This window comes from Pholcus phalangioides, unplaced genomic scaffold (genome assembly GCF_987345545.1).
Source record: "Pholcus phalangioides strain wild (caught in Gottingen) unplaced genomic scaffold, Ppha-v1.0 ptg000011l_1, whole genome shotgun sequence".
Lineage (NCBI taxonomy): Eukaryota > Metazoa > Arthropoda > Arachnida > Araneae > Pholcidae > Pholcus > Pholcus phalangioides.
The window spans coordinates 56,319,554-56,346,101 of NW_028301604.1; the positions used below are offsets into that span (position 1 = coordinate 56,319,554).

Sequence of the window (26,548 nt, forward strand, 5' to 3'; positions counted from 1 at the left end):
AGAATATTTCTATATAAGCGCTCCAGAATATATTCAGTGCCATCTTTTTATTATTCCGTCTCTTGAATACACATAATGCAATAAATATCAATTTTGAACTTTCGGTGCAATAAGGCGCTTGTTTTATTCGGTTGAAGATTCCGGTAAATACTAGGTTCTCTTAAATTTGTCCAAGTCTCGAGTCTCTTATAAAGATAGAAATGGTTGGAACACAAAAATCATACTTTCACTGAATTGACTCGCGTTTAAATTAAAAGGTAACAGTTTTTCTTTAAGATTTATCTACATATACAAGCATCTGTATTTACGTATTGCTCTATTTAAATGTAGTTTTACATCTTTACTTACCTCTTTGACGTATATTTTACCTAGACCTAAAAATGTGATTTTAAAAAAATTATTCGAATAAATTCGTGAATTCAATAGTGCGATAAAAGTATTTCATTAGAGGACACCAGTATCGATTGGTAAAGGACAATTCTAGATTGTGGTGTCGCAGGGAATTTTTCTCTAACAGGGTTGTGAATAAATATAACAGCTTACCCCCGGGGGTAGTAAGTTCTAACACAATTGACACGTTTAAAAAGAAATACGATAAACATGTTGGGATAAATCGAGAAGCTATCCATATTAGATAAGACAACTATAAATATTTTTATGGGCATTGTATTATATTTTATCATGTATATATAGTCTTTAGTTTTTATAATTGCATTTCCAATTGAATTGCTATATTTTTGAAATATATGGCATCCATATTTGTTATGAGTATCTTTTTCTCAGCCACCTCGTTGAGCATTTGGCCTGTTGTGGTCTTGTATTTGTATAAAAAAACCACACACACAGACACATATATCGTGATAGTTTTTTTTAAGACACACAGACTACAAACAATATAAAAAACCATCCAAGGCAAAAAAATATTTTCATAAGTACCTATGTAAGTTTCCTATGTATTTTTACCAAAGAAATTTCTTAAATGTCGTGAAGAATGAGAATGTTATAACCGATGAATACATATTCTGATGATTTTTAATTACTCTTCAATTTCCAATCCAGTTACTGAATCGTCAAACAACTATTTTCAATTTTTTTTATACATATACGATGTGTACGCAATTTTATTTTCGTACGAAGTTGGAGGATCTCTATATCTAACAAAACATTTCATTCGATTGAATGGATTCATTATGTAAAATCAGCATGAAACAAATCGTACCAATTAATACAAAAAAATTGCTGTCATTGAAATGGGATTTTATCGAGGTTATACATAAGATTAGCAAAATAACCAGTTGTCGGCAACTCCACCAACAGTTTACGTTTAAACCGTCATTAACTCTTTCTAATTCCATACCGATTTCACTTTTCTTCTCGACATTACATGAAAAGGGAAAAGTCATCTCTCAATAAATGCATTTTGATTGGTTGGGGTCGAGTACCATGTAAAAAAACAACAAAATTTGGCAATGTATGGACTGCAGAAGCACTTTGTCATCCGACGCGCAAGAGCAGAAGGGTAAACGCAATAAAAGCAGGATGTCGTATCACCATGGCAATGGACTGAAAGGAAAAGCGGCTGCGCTGGCCAATTGATGTCATTACCAACAACGTGAATTGATTGCTCAAAGAACTACTTGTACTTTCGTTTTTCTGCAAACATAGCGTCAAATGAGGGATTTCACTGAACTCAATTAACAATGATCTTTTCTGTAATGGAATAAACCTATAAGAGAACCCTTAAATTCACTCGGATGGTTGACGATCCTTATGCGATCTTGGCCACTTACGCTTTACAGGCGGTATTAAGCAACTTCGACTAATATGAACACAGTGCATGATATGCATATATAAATACAACACCATAACAGGCAAAACCAATAACGAGGTGGCTGAAATAAAGATGTCCATATCAAATATGGATGTCATATATTTCTAAAATACAGCAACCCAAATAAAAGTGCAATTATGAAAACTAAAAACAATATGTACAGGATAAAATATTATACACTGCTCATAAGAAATATATTTGTGGTTTTCTTACATAAATATGGATAACGTCTCGATTTATCCCAATACGTTTATCGTATTTCTTTTTTGAACGTGTCAACTGTGTTAGAATTCGCTACCCTCGGATGTAAGCTGTTCCATTTATTAACAACCCTATTAGAGAAAATTTTCCTGCGACACCACAACCTGGAGGTGCCTCTTACCAATCGATACGGGTGTCCCCTCGACGAAGTAGTCGTTTGACGGCGTATTAATAATTCATGGTCCATCCTATTCAACCCGTTGAAATTTTAAACACTTCGATCATGTCTCCCAACACCTGTGTTCTTTCAATATAAACATATTCAAGAAATGAAGTCTCTCTTCATAGTTCAAGCCTTGTGTGCCAGCAAGAGCGCGCGTAGCTTTTCTCTGCGCCCCTCAATCAAGTCTATGTCCCTTTGTAGTTATGGCATGGAAACAATCACTTTAAGACAACGTGAAGACAACTTCTTAAGAATAAAACCGACCATTCTGTTCGCTTTTTTGACCACCGCTGAACAGTGTTCAGAAAACCTAAGCCGCTCGTCAATAAGAATATCGAGATCGGTGCATCCGGAATAATAACACCATTTAACTCGTAAGTGAAACATCGGTTGTTCTAACTAAAATGAACGACTATGCACTTGGCAACACTAAACGCGATGCTACATTCATTTGCCAATGCTGCAAGTCTGTTTAAGTTGGTCAGGAGCAACTCCCTACCCCGCTTTGATTCCCAACTAACCCCATTAGCTTCACGTCATCTGCGAATTTGCTAACAATCCCATCGACAGAGTTTATCGATAAAAAGTGAAAAAGTATGAGGTGAAGGGACTCCACTTGTGATACCTGTCTAATCAGAAGAATGTGCATACTTTTAATTTTTTTCGATTTCTACTAAATGTGCTTATGTCAGGAAAATTTTTTTTTGCAAATTTAATATCTTAAATAGATATATTATTCGAAAGTTTTATATACTGTATAACCTCAACATGTGAATCTGATGATTAAAATCCATTCTAACAAGCTATTGGAGATCATCGGTAAAATGAGTGACGTTTTATAGTCAAATATGTCCAGAAAATTGATTGTCAGAATTGATACATCCAACAAATTATATTATCATCATAAAGTACAATATTTATTTTTTAGGATTAAAATTGCAACTATCGTGAAACACAAATTTTATGTACGAATTACGTATAAGTTGAAAAAAATAAAATCATATAAAAATAAATAATGAATTTTCTGTTGTCAATCTGTACTTACTATCTGTACTACATCCAGTATAGTCTTCTCGCAATACCGATGCTCCCGTGCTTTCCGTTGAACATAATGATTCTAAAGGAGCAGAATTAGAATCACCAAAACACCGAGCTCGACTAGCTCCTCTATAAGAGTCATTCCTCATTATAGGTGGTGGACGAATAAAAGTAGTTTTGGGACCATATCCTGCATATAAATATAATAGCAACGTGAAACATTATTATCAAACACCGATGATTTGATGTAGTAACGTTCACAAAAAACAATCCAGATATTTAATATAAGAAAGAAAAAGAGAGAGAGAGATTTTATTATTTTTTCTAGTTCTTTCAGTGGAAAATACCGGAACGTTACGTTAATTGCCGATGGGCGATTCATGATAACAAAAACAAATCTATTTTTAAACACAAGCGCTCGCCAACAAATCATTGGGACCGGGAACGAGAGGAAAAGGATATGAAGGTCACATAGAGAAATAAGTCGTTGAGACCTAACAAAATACGATTCGTAATTGCATTCGGGTAATCACAAACATCTGGAATTTCAAAAACATTAATTTGTCAATTACGTTAATGAGAAATTTCAAACAGTTATTATGAAATTCATGTAAGGACAAGTCTTTCACACCACACAGTTTTCGAAAACGAGCTTCTGAATTACGTAGAACAGAAAGAGATTTTGATAAACCTCTCGTAACACATGAAAACCTTTTTTGTTTAATTTCACACATTTCACGCTTTTGGAGAATCGGATCCCTGGGAAATTCCTGGGCATTACCTTACTGCTTGTGAAATTACTTCATTAATGCAACCACGGGAAAACAGCATACATTAGTTTGAAAACTATAGAGAGGAAATGAAAGACGCAATTCCGATTAAATTGCAAAGTAATTTCTGGAGTTCTGCTTTACTATACGTTAGCATTAAATTACTGCTTTGCGAGTAAATTTCAAGCGTCAACGAGCTTTCAGTGAAGGTATGATATTCGAATCGCCTTCGAGTCGCACCATAAGTTACGATAATATAATATTTAGCAACATAAACGATTATCTTGTATGAAATGAATATTAAGAATTAATTCTCATTGAAACTTACATTTGACTTCATTCACGTACGTCTGCTTTTATTGGTAATAATTATTCCTGATTGAACTTAATGTTATGTTTTATATTGATTTCAGTACTGAGATGCTGACTCTAACAGTTTTATAATAATAAAAAATCTACTTCAACAGCTCTATGATTAAAATCATGACTTGAGGAAAAGTGATTTAGTACATCGGATTACGTGTCAAAACTTTCGTACTCAAAAATGACTCTATAATGCTTTGAAATTAACTGAAGTAATGACTTAGCATCGTACTTCTCTCTCTCTCTCTCTTTCTCTCACATACGAATCAAGTGCCTCATCGGCATATGGTATGGGATGTGAAAAAAAACCAACTACGATGAAGTTTATTTTCATTGGATACAGTACTTCCAGAACAAAACTATCACAATTCTTGTGACAAAGTATTTGTAATAAAAGGAAAAAGATATTTTCTGGAAGTCATTTTGTTCACACCGGAACTCGAACCCAGGCCTCTTGCATACTAGGGACTCTCGGTATATGCACGAGGGCCTGTATTCGAGTCCCGGCGGAGACCAGATGACTTCTTTCCGAGTTCACCTCAGCATAATATCCAGAAAATATCTGTTTCTCCTTGATATCTTGGGCTGACAAAAAGCTGTCTATCTCTCTATTTATAATAAATGTTTGAATGGCAGGCTGGGGATTTACTTGGTAGTCGTTGGTTGTTTAGATCTACTTCCGAATTCCAGCACGTTGATAGATGTGTTTGAAACTAAAAATTCCCAGAGGAGATCACATACATATACACACAAGATGAACCAAGAGTTACTAGACTATTTAAAAATTGAGTAAATTTTCCTACGATTTAAACCAAAATTCATGCAATCAATTCGGATTATATTTAGCAATAAAAAGATTAGTTCAAGATTTTTCTTTTAGGGTCGCTTTTCCATAGACAACATAGGAATACAACTGAAAATAGTATCACAAATAGTTTACAATTACAAAAAAAAACACTTCATGTTTTAAATAAATTTCATATACAGGTTTTTTAATTCTAGTTTCTAGTTAATGTTCACAGATTTTTCAGAAGAGTTCCGAAGAGGATTTATTGTGAATGAAGACACACATCGAACACTCTCTAATGCCGCAATATATCATATATACAAATTTTTTTACGTTAATATCCAAATAAAATCTAGATTTTTTGGCGCAAAATTGTGTGTCAATTTCTTTAATTTTTTATAGTTTTAAAAATTCTAGTGACTTTTGGCTCGCTCTGCATATTGTATACAGTATAGCACTGAGAATCAAGTTGGTTCAGTGCTTATTCTTTAAAATATGGTAGTAAGATATGGAATCATCGAATATAAAGATGTCAAAAATATTCTATTATGAAATTATGTTTTCATAATATAAGTTTGTTAAAAATGTATTTTTTAGTACTACTTGAGTATTAGATTTTCTCAATAAAGTAAGAATCGTCAATTGAATATTTGTCTCCATCAGTTATCATTTCAGTTTTATATATATATCTTTGTAATATAAAATCGAAGAAATTTTATTCTATACTAGAGAGTCAGCTTTTCAAAGGACAAAAGATGAAAAAGAATCTTAGATTGTGTTGAAGAAGAGTGTTATATAGATGCTTCTTTCATTTATACTTGCGGTATTTTTTTTGTAATTCGCAAATGTTTTTTCATCGCAAACGTAACGATGTGCTCTCATTTCACTCACGTTCATCTTTCATCTTCATAGATGACATAAAAAAAATAAAACCATTTCGATGCGGATATGACTCCAGAAAGTAATCACGAAAAGTTAGAACAAAACTCTCTTCAGGAAAGTTTCTTCAAGCTAGAAAACGAAGTAATACTGGCAATATTAGAGCACCGCCGTATGCGGACGGCGAACTCATAAGAATGATGAATGAACTTTGACTAAGCCAGACAAGAGCACAACCTTCTTCGTAAAACTATATCAAATGAGTTAATAGCTCAGTGGTAAAACGAATTTTAATGAATATATATTGATTAACAGCTCGAGCGCAATCATTTGTAAAGGAAAATAAGAGCATATCAACATTATAAAATGACTAATATAGATTTTCAAGAAATAGATATCATTATTTCCTTTTTTAAGTCATTGTTTGAAACCGAGTTTTTTAATAACTACGACATGATTGATGATCGGGAGTCATTTCTATAATTTTTCCTAAAATTAATTATAAATAATGATCAATGTACGAATAGCGAAATTCGAGGAAAAATTCCCAATTAGCAGTCAAATCTCAAAGCTACGAAAAAAAATCATGTCATTTATTTTTCATAAGGTTTTCAAGTTGCGAGTTTAAATTTTGTCTTCATAATGGCACATTTTCCCATTCTCAGAACAGAAAGATGCACCTGATGCTCTCATTACCGTTAGGAGGGAATTTAAAACCACATTGATCTTCGCTAATACGGTGCTTAATTTCGATGAGCAACCCAATTACTAAAAAATTTGAAAAGTAAAAATCTTTCATCTCAACTCTTGTTTAAACAAAGCTGGTGTATAAGGTAAATTAATGAAAGGGATTAAAAGAGTACAATCCTCTAAGTTACAAGTATAGGAATTTTATTGTTCGGACTATGAATTTACGGGGTGTCCGCTCCTATCGTCGTCCAACAGCTAGTTCTTAATCGATTGTCTTAGAGGAATGTACATAGTGATCCAGAAAGAATCATCCGATTTCAAAATAATATATTTTTTAAAATTAAAAACAAATTATTATAGTATTACATGAATACAGATTAAAAATGTAAGAGTTTTACATTATGATCAATCAATGGTGCTAGCGTGTAGTTTATGAAGCTCTTTTGGTGAAGAAATAAAATGGCGTCTATAGTTAGCAGAAATCTGTCTGTGTTCTTCCTCGTTTGCGTTATGTCAGTCGATAATTATCATTATGCGTGTTCCTCGTACTTTTTGGTGTACGTTGAGGAAACAAATGTGCTATAGTGAAGTACAGTTCACTAAATATCAAGCGAAGATAATTGAATAGTTTAATAATTTAATTTTCCTCTGTGGGAACTCGAACAACCAAACTCGCACTTTCCGGGCGCGTCGTCTACCATTAAGCTACATGAATGAACGCCAGAACTTTGCCACTGAACTTATCCCGTTGCCGAGATCTCTTTCAGCCCAGCTTCGTAGCAGAGTCTGGAACACTTCATTTTGTGTCAAAAAAAAGAAAAAAAAACATTAAGCTACAGAGGACAGACATTTTCCTTCCTCAGAAAAAGATTCTAATGGAAATCTAAGAACCTATATATATATAATGAAAAATCTACGAATCTTGAAATGAAAATCTAAGGAACATTGTTCTTAGGAAAGAGAATGGCTGTCCTGTTTGGCTTATTGACAGAACACACACCCGGAAAGTGTGAGGTTGCTGGTTCGATTCCACACAGAGGAATGTGACCTTTCTTTCTAATTATCTTTGCTTGGTATCCACTCATCTGTACTTCTTATAATTAGCGGAGAGGTTCATCGATTTTATTAAATGTGTTACAAACCTTACTAGTTGTATGACTAGCAAGTACACTGCAGCCTAGTAATTAGTTAAATCTACTAAATTTCTGCCTCCACATATAAGAAGCTATGGAGGACAATTTTAACATCCAACTTCTATTAGAACATGTTTTGCAAGAATTTTCATATCACCTCAAAATTATACATTTGACTAAGTTATATTGAATATTTGTAAAGAAAAACAACAAAAAACGTAGACATTTTCCCTTTATATGTATGTATTACTTATTACTCTGCGCCGTTAACTTTAAAATATATTATTTCGACATTCGAGGATTCTTTCTGAATCACCCTGTATAATGAGAAATCTACGTTCATGTGTTGTAGAAAAAAATATACTGATCGGACTTGGTTGAAAAAATGGATATAGCTGACGATCTGTAGAATTACCATTGCAACACTGAGACATTTTCCCCATAACCAAGTATTTCGACTATCATCAGAAGTAAATACTAAACTGCTAGGATTTTCGAGTAATTACTTTCTTTACCTCAGTTTTTCTACATAGTGTCATTTTTTCTTACTTTTTCTAGTGTTTCAGTTTCAAATTTTGGAATGGCTAAACTTTGAAGAGTTTGACTGTTTTACATGCTAGCAGTCCACAAGGCCGTAGAAAGATCGATTCATCTTCACTAAGTACTCAAATATAAAAAATATTCAGATCACTGCAAATCTGAAAATCACATAGAAAATCGTCTAATTGATATTCCTAACGAGTTCGAGGCGGACACCGATAGATGGCGCCTTCATTTCCAATCAAACTCATTAATGGCAGTGAATTGCAATATAGTGATATGGCCAGAGTTGATGTTTCGTGAAGTATTGGCTGGTTTTATTTATAAAAATAACGGTTTCTTCCAATACAAGAAAAAGCCTGCAGTACCAACACCTTCTATAGCAGAAAGCCTCCGCGTGAAGCTTTGACATCATTGAAGTCGTCCATTTCACCTGTAGCCATTGGATATAACAGTCCGACGTATGCGAAATCTTTACCTTTTTGCAGTATATTCAATGACTATAGGTGAAATGGAGGACTTAAGTGACGTCACGAGCTTCGCGCGGAGGCTTTCTGCTATAGAAGGTGTTGGCAGTACCCATTCTCCGGGACCGAGCAACAAAAGTCTTGAACGTTTGTGATTTCGTATGTTTCGAAGAGGACGTGGTACTCATTTCAACGACTTGGTGGGAGTGATTTTAATGACGGAATTAAAGAACACATAAAGGAGGATTTGGAAAATAAAAAATAGAATGAAACGTAAAATTATACAGACTGTTTTCCATTTTTCGCGATTGAATTGTCATTAAAAAAAAAGATTTCCTTGGTACGCGTAGGATGACTTTTGGAGAGAAATACATTTGCAGAGCATCTCTTACAATAATTTTTGAAAACTAATTATATTTATGCTTGAGTTTGTTTATGCTTTCATTTTTGAGAATAAATCTTCAATTTCTGAAGTCAAGCATGTCAACTATTATGGAGATGGGATATCGTTTTCAATATTTTTTTCACGTACGCAGTAATTAGCTATTGAAGCCTCCAAAAAAAAAAAAAACAACAGCAACAAAAACAGCACATTTCCGCTATTGATATTTCCTAATTGGTTTATTAAATAATTTTTTCCTCCGTAAATACATTTCTATATTACATTTCCATGCAAAGCTTTTTTCAGTCGTGAAACAGGAATTTGTTTTTTATATGGCAGATTCATCAACAAGCGTTTTGTTATTTAAACAGCTTTCTAGTTATTCAAACGCGTTCCTTGTTGTTCAAGAGCGTTTTAATTTTCTTTAAATATTTTCAAGAAAATATATTTTTTAACTGAAATTATGATACATAAATTTGTTATTTAAATACAAAAAAAAGTTTTTTCTTTGATTAAAGAAACTGTTCATTTTCTCACTTTCACAAGAAATGCACGGCATATTTACATAAATGTAAAGTTATTGGAAATATTGGGAGGGGGGTTCAAACCTAATAATTTCCATAGGTTATTAGTATGAAGATGTTGGCAAATGTTGGGGGGGGGGGTCGGATACAATTTTACGCCTACGGACATTTATGCATGTAATTATCAATGACTTACGCATTTAAATTTACGCTAATTTGAGAAAAAAACAAACTAACGTATTCTCGTGTCATAAATAGTGAAACAGACATAAATAAATTGGCGTCAGATAATATGGATTACAAGAAATCTAGGTATAGTGGTGCTATATTGCCGCTATTTTTCAGATATTTTTCAATTATTTAGATTAGTAACCAACATTAGAAAATCCAGTTCGGCAGTAGAGAAATCAGACAAAAGTCTATCGTATTTTAATGTTATGAAACAACAGAACCAAAAGAAAGAATGTGTTAAAAACCAGTTTGCAAAAACGGAAAAAGGAAGATCATCACAGGTAATGATTATTTGTTGTCGTTTTGTATAATTTCTTTGCAAAGTTTCAAACATAGAGATCAATAGATTCGTGATTCCCCAACGAGTTTGAAAATGCAACAAATATTTTTTTTTTATCAAAGTGCCTTAACAACACATAAACATGGAAATGCATTCTTGATTAAAATCTATTCGTACTACGCCTTAAGTTTTTAGTTTCAGTCATTGGAGTATGCCTTTGCTTTCAGTTATTCCTCTCGGTAAAGAAAATTATTCCACGTATTTATATACGAAATAAGATAAAAATCTTGATGTTGTCCGTTTTTATTTATGGCAGACAAGTTACCATAAATTAAAGCAGTACATTGGAAAGTTATCAACTGAGTAAAGATTTTTGATTTTTATACTCGTAGTTATGGAAATCTGTAATACTTGTCAATGCCATGCATTAAACATATTTTTCAACTGTAATGTAGATGTCAAAATAATCTTTGCTGATTTTAGCGAGCATTATGTAATGAATCGGCTGTATTTTCTTTGAAGAACTGCTAGTAGATTTAGTTATATTAATCATTATGTACGTGAGAAGAATTAATCCATGCTTTAGAAAGAATTAGTTTAAAAATTACGGAAATTTCCTCAATCTATTATGTGGTAGAATTATTCTCTAATTGAACCGTATTTCATATATGGCATCTTAAAAGAGATTGATGAAGTTCGGTCGTAATCCTATCATTCAACGATGGCCTAAAATTTAGCTCAGCGAAGCGTGAGAATACATAATTAGTATCTTAAGAACGATATATTGCTAGGAAATTTCCAGTAAGCTAAGGAATAACGATTACTTTGGTGCAAAGGAAATAGAAATATTTTGATAACAAACACATTCATAATGAAAAGAAAAAAAATGCATTTGATTGACGTGAGTTAATTTTTTTTCAATTAAGTGTGTTTTCAGCGGAACGATTATCATAATTTTCATAATTTTTTGCATTTAAGAAAGAAAAAAGTTGATGAACAAAGAAGTGCAAGCTATGGAATGTGGAGAAGATCGTGGGGAAGATATACTGTATAAAAATATTGTATGCCAGAGCATTCATACTTTGGGAAAAAAGAACTGGCTTGAAATAACGAAATTACGATTTATCGCAGCTAATATAATCTAAAAAAAAAACCTACCTATATATAATTATAAATTACGTATAATATATATATATATATATATGTACCATCATCAACATCACATAGGGTGTTTAGGCCATAAATTCATCAGTTTTATAAAATGAGGTTCTGTTGCGAGAAACACACACACACACACACACACACACACACACACAATTTAGTGTACATAATAAAACGTTCATAGGAAAATCTAAATGTGAAGCATTCATATAGTTGTGGTATAAAAGTAATTCTAAAACTTTCAAATTATGCTTATTTTGAAGTCCTATCATAAATTATAAGTACATAATTCTGTATCTTGTAACTTATTATACCATAAGGTGCATGGAAATGGTAGATTGGGTAATAAAGATAATTCTTTCTTCAGTAATAAAAAGGTAGCCTCATAAAAAACTCATAGCTGTGTAGTTAGAATTTTTCTATGTTAGTCACAGCGATAATCTAACTACTATGTACGAAGACAAATGAATAAGTAAAGCCAGATCGTACACATTAAGAGCGTAATGGGAGCAGGACACGAAAATAACGGAAATGAAAAAAAAATACATTGAATTGTTCTTAACTTCTCAAGCCAAATAGTTATGGACAAAGACAATAGAATTAAGACGAAAAATTCACAAAATGCAAGAACCAAGCTTATGAATTATGCAAAATTTTATTCATATTTCTCAAAATATTCAAACACAGTTTGTATTTAAATTTCTCGTCTGAAATATTTTAGTTTTAGCGACAAGCCGGGTCTCAGAAAGTTTTTTCATGTGGTTTGGGAGCAACTATGTAAGCGATTGTACTGTATTTTATAGTATTTTGTTATTTTATTCACTATTTGCTCCTGACCGTCTAAAAAAAAATATATTAATTTAATTTCAAATATCTATAATAAGCAGCACATAAAGTTATTCAAAATCAGAATGTTTACCAAAAATTATAATCAGTTATAAATCACAAAATTAGTATGCATCTAAAATAAAAAATATTAATTTTTCAACGGTTCATATAAATTTCACATGACTGTTCATAAAGGATTTACGTATAACTTTCGAATGTAGATAATCTTCTGAGAGATCCCTTGAACGATAATATACACCATGGAACGTACATCTCATCGAACGTATAAATCTACTATAAGCTGAATGACTCAATGAAAACAGAAGCTGTAGCTCTTACATTTATGCAAGATTCATTGAAAGACTGGTTATTTGTGGAGATGAAGATTACAAGGAAGAAAATTCATCACTGCCCCCACGGGGACTCGAACCCCGGTCTCTCGCTTGCCGGACGAGTGCTCTACCATCTAAGCCAGTGTTTCCCAAAGTGGGCAATATCGCCCCCCGGTGGGCGATGGAATGGTCCATGGGGCGATAAAAGCCACAGGTTTAACATAGGATTCTATGGGTTCGCTTGAGTAGGGGGGCGATGAGAGAAAAAAATTCTGAAGAAGGGGGCGATGGAACAGAAAGTTTGGAAAACTATGATCTAAGCTATGGAAGCAGATCGAATGTTTCAACCTTGCAGCGTATATATAAGTTAAAAGGCACCGTACATGGACGGCGTCAACAATCAACTAATAGCTCGTGAATGAAATAGGCCAACCAGATGGATACATGCATATAGAAATGTCCTCTCCACTTGTCAATACAAGATTCATTGAAAGACTGGTTATTTGTGGAGATGAAAACCGGGGTTCGTCTCCCCGTGGGGCAGTGATGAATTTTGTTCCTTGTAATCTTCATCTTCACAAATAACCAGTCTTTCAATGAATCTTGTATTGACAAGTTAAGAGAGAGGACATTTCTATATATATATATATATATATAGTCACTCATAATGCGTTTGGTCGTCCAAAAGATACATCCAGTATGATGTTACTGAAATAAATTTTTAAATTCGAAGAAGTATCCAATACGAAGAACTAAATCTAGTCAGTCGCTCAATAAATGTAGGTTATTTTCTGCAGTCGTCAGCAAAAATATGATGTAGAAAATGTTTTTCCTCAAGACAATATATATGTGGTATCAACAAAAAATACAGACTTGATTCTATGTGTGTGTGTTTGTGAAGGTGGGTGTGGGGGCACACTTGAACGATAAATAAGAAAAAAACTCAAACAGAAAATCTGATGTAACGAAAAAGTTTGCAACAGGAAGAAAATTTCATTCAATTTACTTTCTTTTATCACACACTCGAACACCTCGCGAAAACCCTATCAGTTATATATTTTTTCTTATTTTCTCAAAATATTCTCATTCTCTACGAGGGAAGATAGTTATACGTGAATAACAATCGTTGTCGAGAATGTCGAATTTTATTTATTGTGAACAGTAAAATGAAAAATAATACAGTATTTCCCCCGCATTGGCCAGCATGCCGTGAAAATTGGAGGAGACTGGATTTTAAAATGTTTTGTGTCTGGTCGATCCTGGAATATGCCGAGAAAAGTCAGGCTCGAAAACGATCACGGAATACATTCAGAATACCGATAATAATGCATATTAAAAAGTGGGTAGACAAGCGAATAAAAATAAAAGAAACGTTTTTTTATTGAAGCCAAACGTGTTTTACATGGGAATTGGATAATAATAGTAAAAATTGTGCATTAACTTATAACTCTAAAGGAAATACGAATACTGTATATCCCTCTCGTTTTCCTGCATGTTCAAAAATTAGAGATATGCTGTTGCTTTTGAATAAAGTTATATTTTGCAATGCAATTCCTTAACCCTTTATGCGGTTTTTAAAATTTTCGTAATTCGCATTATATAACTGCCACAGTGGAAATTACTAAACCTTCTAGAAATCACCACAAGAAGAATATATTTAATATAGTTATATTTTCAAGAAGAATTTTTTTTTCGATCGCGTGAGCTGATAATGTTTTCCCCAACACAAAATAATAATAATAAGTAAATTGCTTAACTTTTGGCTAAAATAAAGCAAGAAAGAGAAAATCTATCGTTTTCTGTTATTTACGCTGTATGCTTAATCGTATACAGGAAAAACATCTTCTCTCTCCCCTTCTGTTATCAGACTTTTAACAAAAGCTGACTCCGCCTATTGGCAGTTGATTGGCAGGATAGGGGAGGGGAAAGAAAACATGTCATCAGGATCAGAATTATATTGAACATTGAAGGACCGGACACACCCCCGCTTCCCACCTCAGAGAGATATCGAAGTGTTCCCGGAGGATGGGTGTATCCAGAAATTTATTAATTTTTGTGAAAATAACAAACAACGATATTTCATATATACATATATACAATAAGAAATCTGGAATAAAAATTGTGATCGTTCACAGTTACTCAGTCCGTAATCATACCATTGTCCTTATGCAGATAATCGGAAAATAATCTTGTCTTGTATATGATTGGATATGAATTGAATTTATCCAATCTAGAATATACCAATCTCATCGATTTTCAGTATAAGTCTTGTCGGAATAAGATACAAATTGTCGCATTTATGTCCAGTGCCTCCATTTCATTCACATCCGCCAGAAGTGGATGAAACAGCTGACACTCAGAATTACAACAGTATCTGGGCTCGTCAATGCCGAAATGAGAGTGGTTCAAGTACCCGAGAAATTTCGGATTGCCAAAAGAAAGCGGATCAAGTTAGACGAGATACCTCGGGATTGCTGCTGTAAGGGTCAATTTATCACTCCACCCATCCCAATCTTACACGCATGATCAACGAATACAGAAGTGCTTTGCAGTCTATTCATATTTCCGTCTAATTCATGTAATCTAGGTAAATGAGCCTGATTAGCATCAGGTATTCTTCAATAAATCAAGATTCGCGGTAGCAAAAGCATAAATTAAAGGTAGAAGTACCTAAAACCAGTTCGTACGACAGAAATGATCCCTAATGCAGAGAAGAAAATGGGTTCAAATCAACCATTATATATAGTTCAATTATTAGTGTCCACATATTTGAAAATTTTCCGGAATCCGCCACTTGAATTCCGGCATGCTTGGCTAATGCGAAGGAATATGGTATTAAAATTTATTTTCCGCGAAGTTTCTCATATAGGGATGGTGAAAAACGGGGATATGCATACAAGGTGTCCTGTAAGTGCGAATGCGGCCTTTATCTCATCAACTGTCCATCGTAAAGGTATGTTCCAATTTAAAAAATACTCAGAATGGGTTAAAAAATTACCCTGTATCAGTTTTGAGAGTAGAAATACAGTTTCTCGCAAAATAAAAAATACAAAATTTATACAGTCCCACCGTCGTCTAACTTCCAATTAGGAACTTGTTGCCCTGTATCTCCCAACAGAGGCCAACAGAAAAAATTCAACATATTTGAATTTAAAAACCAAAGATAACTTATGAAAGAACAGCAAAAAGCAACGGACAACACTCCGGTCTTTCATTTATGTTGTCCTTTTTAACTTCTCTCCCATTTTTTAAGTCAAATGTCTCAGCGAATATTACACTTAGAAACTTGGATTTATTTTTGTTGGCCTCAGGAGAGACGGGAAACAACTTTCTATCTGGAAGTTAGAGGACGGGAGAAACGTATTAAAAATTTAGATTTATTTTATTTTGTTACACACTGTATTTTCATTCTCAAAACTGGTGCGGTTTAATTTTTGAACGCCTTTTGAGCATTTTTTAAATTGAAACTATACCTCTACGATGGACGATTGTTGAGATAAAGACCACATTAGGACTTATAGGACATCTTGTATTATCAAGCTGTTGTTATTATATCTCGTAAATGATTTGATCGTTTTTATCCATAACTTTGATATTGTGCAGATAATCACCACTTTTGATGAATAGACTGCACCTTAACCTATGTAAAAGACATTATTTTCATGTCTGATGACAAGATAAGCCTTCCAAAAAAGGATAAATCAAATTCAGAGTTTTGGCGATTTCGATTAGTATTCAAGTAAATTTCTCTGAATCATCATGAATCTTGATTTCCTGTAAGAGTCACAAATTACCAAAAGAATTGGAAATTTATTTGTAGTCACAATGCTATCAAAATTATTAATGAATGCATTTACCATGGTGTACACTTATACTGCAACGCACCATTCGAAACCAATAGAGCAAAGGTTTATCCGCGTATCGATAGGTTTCTGCATTTCATGGCTATTGGAAATCTCTCGAAATTTTAATATATATAATGTAATTTTTAATAGTTTCTCAAGTGTACACCCAACAACTTTCGTTCCATGGCAATGAAATACGAGGACTGACGAACTATTTTAAATTGCTCTATATTAATTTCACTATTTATAACCTCGTACATTGCTTGCGCGGAATTTGATAGGCTTCACGTAAAATTTAATATTTTGAAAAAGACATCTCAGTCATGGTTGGGAAAGTCCACAACTTTCCAGATGTTAGAGTTTCGAAGATCTGTCTGAAATATTGTTTACAATATTCGTCGGTTTATTGAGAAACAAATACTACCCGATTCATTCATGTTGACTGCCGATCGAATTGTCCGTCTAAACATTTTAAGAAGGTAAAGCTTCTATCTCTCTTTCCATGATAAAAAAACTCGTTTCGAGAGTATTAACATTATCATTAACATTAATAATAAGGAATTATATGAATCTATATAAATGGTAGAAAAATTTATACAATTTTTTTACACAAATGATATTTTTACTTCAATCACAGTTCATAATATAAGGTTAGTGTTTTGAATTAATAGATTCAGAGAAATTTGCGTATTGTTATACCAATGCGCAGTGCATTTCGAACAAATTTTTTTTTGTCAATCTTTAAAAGAAATATATTATACGTTATTGAAAATTGAATGTTTTTCTGTTTCGGAATAGATAAGTACATTGAAAATGATATCAATGTTACTTTAGAATTCTTTGTTTTTTGTATGCTTTCATAGCATGCAATAATACTAACGTTTATTTTTAGTGCAACTTATTGAAATTAAATTTTTTTACTTCCTTTTTTTTGCAGTCTCTTTGAACTTTGAATAAATGAAGTTTCGATGTAATCTGTGAGGGAGTAAGTATACCGCCACAGATGCTCATATCACGTTAAAAATGAAGAGTGGTCATAGCTATGATGCCTAATATAATGAAAAAGGAAACAGCTATATTAAATAATATTTAACTCATAACTAAGACTTCATACGATTGCTAGTAGGGAAATCACTCGTTGGAAGTAATGTAATAAGTCTCATACCCAGTAAAAATCTTTTTCCAGCAAGTGATGTCAGTATGCAACGCATAAAACAGAGACGAGCAATGAAAAAATATTTTTAACGAAAAACGTTTTATTCACTCACTCATACAAAACTTTCGAAGGCAGCGAAGACATGATGTTTTGTATTTACACCCTTACAAATTTCAACATAATATTGTATGAACGCATTTGAAATTTCAGTCAAGCACCGAAACAATTTGAGTTTTATTTAAACCATTAGAAACTCGCACACATATTTTAAGATAGCAAATTCTCGAAAAATGATTAAAACCACTTGATGAAGTGAGTAAATTAAACAATGTATCTACAAACGAATTTATCTCTTGCGTTCTATCTTTTAATTACAACTCTATTCAGGAAAACTCTAGAAGCAAACATCAATACTTCTCATCAGCACTGAGAGGGAATCGATAGACCATGTAACCATGTATGGATTTGAAAGGAAAGGTGTTTGCTTAATAATATTTTAATAATCAATCAATACTTGAAACAAATAAGCTATCATCATCTTTCTTCAGATAATTAATATGCAGTTCATAACTGGATGCGTGAGAGATTTTTCTTAATTAATCATTAAAATTTACACATGATAAGTGAATTCAGAGTATTAAAAAATTTTCATCTCAGCCTTCTTCCAAAGCTTATTATTTCGTCGAATTTTCTTTCCTCCTTAAATCTTTTCTGCACGGAAAAGAAGAGAAATGAAAATTAGCAGCTGGACACAAAACTAAGTGTCCATCGCAAAAAAAGTAATTTTTCTATGGAAAGCTTTAATATTTTCAAACGCTGTCTAAAATGGTGACGCCATGAACGGATAAAAGAAAGTCTTTTGGACAAGAGCAAATAAATGAGTCTGTAGCAGCAGGAGACAGAAGCAGAGCAGTCAGCAAAGATACTGAGAATGTCTTCACTGGTATAAATGGCTGGGGATGGACTAAATCTTGCTTGGATGCGTAATTAGGTTACCAGCAGTGAGCGAATTCGTCCCGTTTTTATTTTTAACATCTACAATGTGATATATCTCTCGAACTGTTCATATTCGTAAGATATATGCAATGAAATTCTTGATTATGTTGCAAATACAAAATTAGAAGCCACAGCAGGCAAATTGCCCAACCAGGTGGCTGGAAAAAAGTAAAAGGAGAAATGAAAATAGACAGAAGTAACCAGTATTAGAAAAAAAACCCATAAAATTATGGTTGTCGTAGTCTAAATACAGCTACCAAAAAATAATAAGCCAAAAAAGGTAACTAAACAACTGAAATATCTGCCCATAGAAATATGGTTGTCATTCCTTAAATATGGATAGCTTCTCGATTACTTCCACCCATCTTATTATATTTCCTCTTGAAAGTGCCTATCGTGGGGGAATTCATGGCATCAGGAAGTAAGCTATTCCATGCATTTACAACCCTGTTGTAACCTCTCTGCGACAAAATATCCTAGAATTATCCCCAGCTAGTTAATACTGGTGTCCCAGAGTCGAAGCATTTGAAAGACATTGTAACAATATTTCATGATCCATCATATCAATCCCTTTGAAAATCTTAAATACTTCAACCATATCTCCAAGACATCTACGTTGTTCCGAAGAAAAATATTCCAGGAATCAAGTCTTTCTTCCAGCCTTGCATATCCGTCAGTGTTCTAGTGGCTCTTCTTTGCACCCCTTCAACCAAGTCCATATCCTTCCGAAGATAGTGTCTCCAAAATCGAACGGCGTACTCTAGGCCCGGACGAACTAAGCCTCGAAAAAGCGGAAGAATGGCTTTAGGAGAACACGGAGAGAACTTTTTTAGAATGAAACCGAGCTTTCTATTTACTTTTTCGATCACCGCGGAACAATGTCCAGAAAACCTAAGCCGCTTGTCAATGAAAATTCTCAAATCGGTGAGCCTAGTTGCATCCGAAATAGTTTTCCCATTTAGCTCGTAAGTAAATCGTGGGGGGAACCAAAATGAGCGACCATGAACTTGTCAACGATGAAGGTCATGCTCCATTCATTTGTGCATGTTGCAATCCTATTTAAGTTGGCCTGAAGCAACTCCCTATTGCTTTGATTTCCAACTGCACCCATTAATTTAACGTCATCCGCAGATTTTATAACAGTATCCCATCAATTCCTGGATCGAGTTTATCGATAAAAATTGAAAAGAGTATGGATTCAAGACAGGAGACACATCCCTGAGGGACCTGTGATGCCTGTAAAATCAGACAATTCCTCGTTTACCATAACCCGCTGTGACCTATCCTGCAACCATGATTCTATCCAGTTCAATAAATTTCCCCCACTGTCATATAAACGCTTCAAGAGTTTACCATGCTGGACCCGATCGAAAGCCTTTTGGAAATCAATATAGACCACGTCGTCATTTTTTTCCTTTGCCCAAAGCCTTAGTCACATGATTGCAGAAGCAAAGGAGATTGGTTACACATGAATTGCCTTTCTTGAACCCATACGGATTTTCCGATAAGATATTATAATCCTCCATCCACTTCACGAGTTGCCTTTTGATGATAATTTCCAGTATTTTGTTGAGGGAGCTACTAAAACTCATCGGATGATAATTTAAGACGGTTTCCCTACTACCCTTTTAAAAGGTATAAACTACGTTATCGAGTTTCCAATCTCCCTTGGGACGATACCCTCAGCCACACTACTCCTGTATATCTGTGTAATCTAAGAAAAGTTTTTAGGTTGGAAACGGGAATGATGATGAAGTAATCTGAAACAGTTGCTTCGTAATTTACTTGATGCTTATATATATAGTATATCTGAACGTAATTTTTTCGTTCGTATAAGTGAGTATTTTATCTCCATCCAGACATATTTTTATTAATTGATTAATTTATTTCATTAAGGCCGGGGTTACACTATAATAGTTACACTTCATAAAAGGTTTTTTTTATAAAACTTGAAAAATGTGACTAATAAGCATATCGTTACATTTGAGCGAACGCAACCAATGGACTTATTGGTTGTTTTTCTTTCAACTTTTGTAAAAAGAGATTCATTTCATCAAACTTTCATAGTGTATACCGGCCTAACTCACACAATAAGTGAATCTCACGTATTTAGAACAGAATTTCTCTGATATTCGCGATGCGAATTTCATCTACAGTATGTTGTAGGCTCTAACTACAGTGGAACTTCGTTTAACGAGCTTAATTAGTTGCATGAACGTGCTCGTTATCCGAATCACTCGTATATCGGAAAAAAAAAATTCCCTATAAGAAATAACGGAAAGTCGGCTAAAATTCCTTTGACATTCACAAAAGAATGATAAATAAAAATGGCATTCAACCAGTAATACAACACAATATATAATAATAATATAATAAATAATTTACACGTACAATACAATAATCTTATAATAAATTATACACACATACAATACAATTATCTTATAACAAAATAGCACAATAACGCCTTAAATAAACGTACAAATACAATAGTATTTACAAATTAACTTACTCTAAGAGAGAGGGAGAGGACTATCGTTTTTTTGGACGACACTGTTGTTTGCAAACTTATTCTTTTTTGCGTGACTTTAAAAAGAAACATATCCAACGGCACTTGTTTTTGCCTTATTTTAGGATTTCTCGGATATGGGAAATTGAACTGTCGTTGGATAGATTCATTGCTCACACTGCTGCAGCTTTATTTGGGTGGTTCTTTTTACAAAATTTTGCACAGATTCTTACTTACTGTTGAACGCAATGGAGATCCATTAGATTAGTTCGTCTGTGGTCAACTCTGGATCATGTTCCTCCACTAGTTCCTGAATGCCGTCCTCATTCACCCCCAGCCCCATGATCTTCCTAGAAGACACAATCTCTTCGACAACTGGTGGATCCTGTTCATGAGATAAACCCTCAAAGTCACGTTCAATAATGCAATCAGCTCACCGTTTTCTCCAAGCAGAATTAAAAAAAACTTCAAGCTCACACTAGCGTGGTTACAGTGCTATACATCTAGTTTCGTGCCGTAAACAATCACGCTCGCACGTGTGTTCATTTTTAGAGTGAGGCACGCTGACCAGATACTATAGGGGAAAAAATTATCCACAATTCCACAGTGCGTGTGTTAGAGAAAGCGAAAAACCAACGGCTCAACTATGGTAACATGAAACTAAATAAACAAAGCGCAAAATATTTGCTCGTAATGCGAATCATCACTCGTTAACCGAGTCAAAATTTATTCAGATTTTTTATCTCAGTAAGCGAATCACTCGTTAACCGAAGTTCCACTGTATTGTGAATTGTTTCAAATCAGTTTTAAAAATCATATAGTCTTAAAACATCCCGTCTATCCATATCGTGGATGCATCCAAGCAAAACGTCTGAAGTTGAATATATTCGTATCTGTAAAATTTTGTTTTGGTTTCTCTCTTGAAATGGTTAATAATTAAAATGTGTGTAATGAGAATGAGATACCGTGCTGAAAGGCTGATTATGAACAGTATCGTTAATACATTTAATATCAATGCAAAGGAATCGTACCCAGAATTAATCAGCTGCGACGGCCAAAGCGACCTCCACTGTGATTGACTAAACGTGACAGTACTCGTACGTGGATCTGGTTCATGCAGTGTTAATAAATGAGTTTTCCGACTAAGACAACCCGACTATAGTGGCCCTACACTGAAACGAACAAGGCAGTGAATTTGGCCTTGCACTTATCGCAAATATAATAATTAAAAGAAAAATTTTCCTTTCCCCATTATTACGAAAAAAACATTCTTCATTCCTTGCGGGTGTTATACACGGAACATTCTTTGTTATCTTTTGAGCTGCTATAGTTCCACTAATGTAAAATCATAAATATGGGAATACAAAAATTAGTATTTGTATACGACCTTTACCTATTCAAAAAACTTCTATTAGCAAAAATTGCACCTACTTCCTATTATATCGAAGCAAATTTACCCTCCCCAAGAAATTTGAACGAAAATTTATGGAGATACTTATGATTGAAACTCTTCTTTTGTGTCGGTTTTTATGTCTAAAATGTTCTGTAATCTTATTCTATAAGTCTTAATTTATACGAAAGTAGTCACAAAAAAGTCGAAAAAAATAAAGATTTTCAAGCACGATATCTCGATGAAATTCATTCGGGATACATTCGTTTTGATTTACTAGTAAAAGTTCCAAATTTTACTAATCAGAATTGAAAGAATTTTAATGATTAACGAATTTGTATGATAATTTTAATTTCTATATTGCTCCCAATTATCATTTTATAGGAGTAAAACCATCATAGCTAGATTTTCCTTTCCCTCTGTTGATATTTTACTTCATATTTAATATCACACTTAAAGAATTTTTATTATTTTCTGACACACTCTTAGTAAAACATCCCGTATGCTATGACAAATAAGCACTTCAGTTAAATAAAAATATATAAGTGAAGTAGTTTATTTTGAGCCGTTATCAATCACCTTTTTCCAGGGGTTGCATATTATTTCATGAAATATATGTTTATTCTATCATAAATTCATTTGGATTCCTTCAAAAACTAATTTCGAGTTAATTCAAAAGAATTTATTAATTTAAGATTTGTAAAATAAGTGGGGATTGGCACTAAAAGATAATAGGGAAGAGATGATGAAAAAATATATTTTGTTCAGGGATTCCAAGTAAAAAATTAATTTTACTGAACAGCAATCCTATAAAACGTTCGATGTTTGTAATTCATCAGATTCATTGAAAGGAGAATGAAAACAGCAGTCATAATATATTTGACCTCTAAGAATTCATAATTTATCTTGATATAATCAAGTTCGATCAGCTTCGATCATTCCCGGCAGTCTTGTGGTTAGGGAGCTAGCTTCCGACTGTACAAGTCTGGGTTCGAATCCCGGTACCATCGTGGATGTGCACTAACAAATTCCCTGGACAGATCGAAAAGACCTCTTGGGAATACGTGATAATCACGTTAATTAAAAAAATAAGTTGATTTTCATTTCCATACATGAAAAGAAAATCATTCATATATTTTAGAAAGTGTGCTAAAATGAAATTTATTTTACCCGAAGATGTTCCTTTGTGCGTTATAAGACCCAAAGCCAGCAACCACGATCTTGCACCAAGCTCGTCTTCAGCTGCTAAAAGTAAAGGTGATCGTCCTTGGCATACTACCACCAATGCGTATGGAAATCTAGAAGAGTCTGACGTGAATCCTATATGCACACATTGACCAAGATCCATAATAAGTTTGGGACCAGTTAGCTCCATCTGGGTTGTTGGTGGTTCATTTTTGTCATACATTTCCAACAGTGGACATTGCTCTTGAGTTTGATCCCTTAGAACAAAGTATCGTTTATGCCATGCCTAAAGATAAAATAGAAAAAAAAAGTCAGTATGAGAATGGATAACCCAGTTATAAACTATACTACTGTTCGTATAGAACTGAACATTGATAAAGAATGCAGCTACAAACTTTATTTTTTTCAGGATATCCTAATTAAAATTATGCAGAAGAAACGACTTGCCAATTTATAACAATACGCATTATGTTATGTACAGTTGCTTCAAACCATAGAAAATTCTATTGATCATAGTGGCTTGGAATCATAGTTATGTTGGTTGGTATGCCTTTGAAACAAAGTTTTAATGATATCTCGTGAAATGGCCATGAAATATGAATCTATTCATGCCCAAAGTTTATCAAGATTTTATATGACGGTTTATTACGATGCATGTTTTTTGTCACACTCCACAATTCCCTTATAGATGAACAGTTAGGTTATGTTTGTTCTTCCGTGGGAGAAAAATGAGTTTCTCGCAGAACTCTTGGTAGTTATAAGACTGTTCAGTGGAACCCTTGATGATAATGAGACTGTTCTACGGAACTCAAACAAATTTTTGAAAATTTATCCAAAAAAAAAAGAAAATAAAAGCGTGATTTCTTTTTCCTGCTGCGCAGTCTCAACCAGGGCCATATCATAAGCGCCGGAGTCGGTACCAAATGACGTTGTCGCCCTGACATAACCGGTTAATTGCCATTGGCTACCCTGGTGTTTCCGAGCTCGCGCCTTAGTTAAGAAGTATTAGAGCAGGGACGAACACACTCGAGCTGAAACCACGCCCACTGAGCCAAGGTGGAAAGAGAAACTTCAAAGTGATGAGACAGCCCTTACTATATAGCCCTACGTCTCAACAGCATCATAGTCGCATGCCAAAATGAAAAAGGGCTTAGTCATCACATCTTAATAAGGGGGAGTGTACGCAAAATCGACCTTTGGAGGGGGGCACAAAAGGCTTGGGGGAGTGTAAAAATTAAATACCCGAGAAATTCTGAGTTACCACCCTTCAAAAGCATTAAAATTAACATAAATTGATTAAAATGGCATAAAAAAGGTATTTTCATTTGATATTATTTACCAATATTTTTTTACCGAAATATTGTTCATTTTTTTTTAATATTTGGTCAGTTTGAGAGGAGAACAATCCTTACCCCCCCCCCCGTGAGTCAGAAAAGTGTCCCCCTATTCCTCCAGCATAGGTCTTAATATACATATTTACTGTCTTACTGTCATAAATCATTGTGTCAAATCCTATTGTGGAACCCCTATTCAACTGTGGCCCCCTAGAGAAAAAGTGAACGATACTTTTTTTGAGAGTTTATTAGGCAATCTTTGAGAGTATTTTGATGTAAAACGAATTATTTTCTTTGATATATAAACGTGATTGTATATATTCTTTGATATATAAACGTGATTGTATATATTCTTTGATATATAAACGTGATTGTATATATTCTTTGATATATAAACGTGATTGTATATATTCTTTGATATATAAACGTGATTGTATATATTCTTTGATATATAAACGTGATTGTATATATTCTTTGATATATAAACGTGATTGTATATATTCTTTGATATATAAACGTGATTGTATATATTCTTTGATATATAAACGTGATTGTATATATTCTTTGATATATAAACGTGATTGTATATATTCTTTGATATATAAACGTGATTGTATATATTCTTTGATATATAAACGTGATTGTATATATTCTTTGATATATAAACGTGATTGTATATATTCTTTGATATATAAACGTGATTGTATATATTCTTTGATATATAAACGTGATTGTATATATTCTTTGATATATAAACGTGATTGTATATATTCTTTGATATATAAACGTGATTGTATATATTCTTTGATATATAAAGGTCACTTTGAAGGGAAAAACTTGTTCATCATACAATCCGCATATACAGTATAAACATCACTCACCAGCAATGAAATTTTGGGAAATGGAAGAAAATTTTGGTCATGTTTTTAGAAAAATGCCGATTTTGCCACCAAAATTTGATTTTCCTTTTGGTTAAGAAATAGTTGATAATTATTCTTAAAAACATATTTTTTTTTAATACGATATTTCTCTTCCAACCTCTCGGCGAAAAAAAGTGCAGAAAATGGGCTAAAGAGGTCATAAGAGTCGAAAATAGTTTGATTCTAGTTCTATATGCTTTTTTACCACAATCAAAAGAAGCCAAAGAGGGCTACACTTTGCGAGTGTTACTAACGTTATTTTACTACATACAAACATCAACCGTTAAAATTTTGCAGCGAACTTGATAATTCAATCTACATTATTACTTAAAAAATGTTTACTAATGTCATACTATACTGTTTTTTTCATGCGGCACATTGATCAAAAACCGCTCACCAATTCCAATCGAAGAATCATAACAGTTGTGTTTTTTATTTGATAGGTGGCAGAAGGGGTTCCAGTTTAATGACGTTTCTCAGTATAATACATCCTGTACTGTATAGTTATTTTCTAAAAGGCATATTTTTGCTGATAAAATTTTATTTTTACCACTTG

General features: G+C 33.4%; 1 protein-coding gene across 2 annotated transcripts in view; it reads right to left on the minus strand.

Annotated features, from left to right (window-relative positions):
* Positions 1 to 26,548, minus strand: part of LOC149080604 (uncharacterized) — a 258,750-nt gene that overhangs the window by 82,439 nt on the left and 149,763 nt on the right. For both annotated transcript variants that reach the window (XM_089239756.1, XM_089239755.1), the window contains exons 2-3: positions 23,724 to 24,024; positions 3,301 to 3,483 (exon numbers count right to left, since the gene is read on the minus strand). In XM_089239756.1, coding sequence (XP_089095882.1) covers positions 3,301 to 3,483; positions 23,724 to 24,024 — 484 coding nt within the window. The remainder of the gene's footprint in view (positions 1 to 3,300; positions 3,484 to 23,723; positions 24,025 to 26,548) is intronic.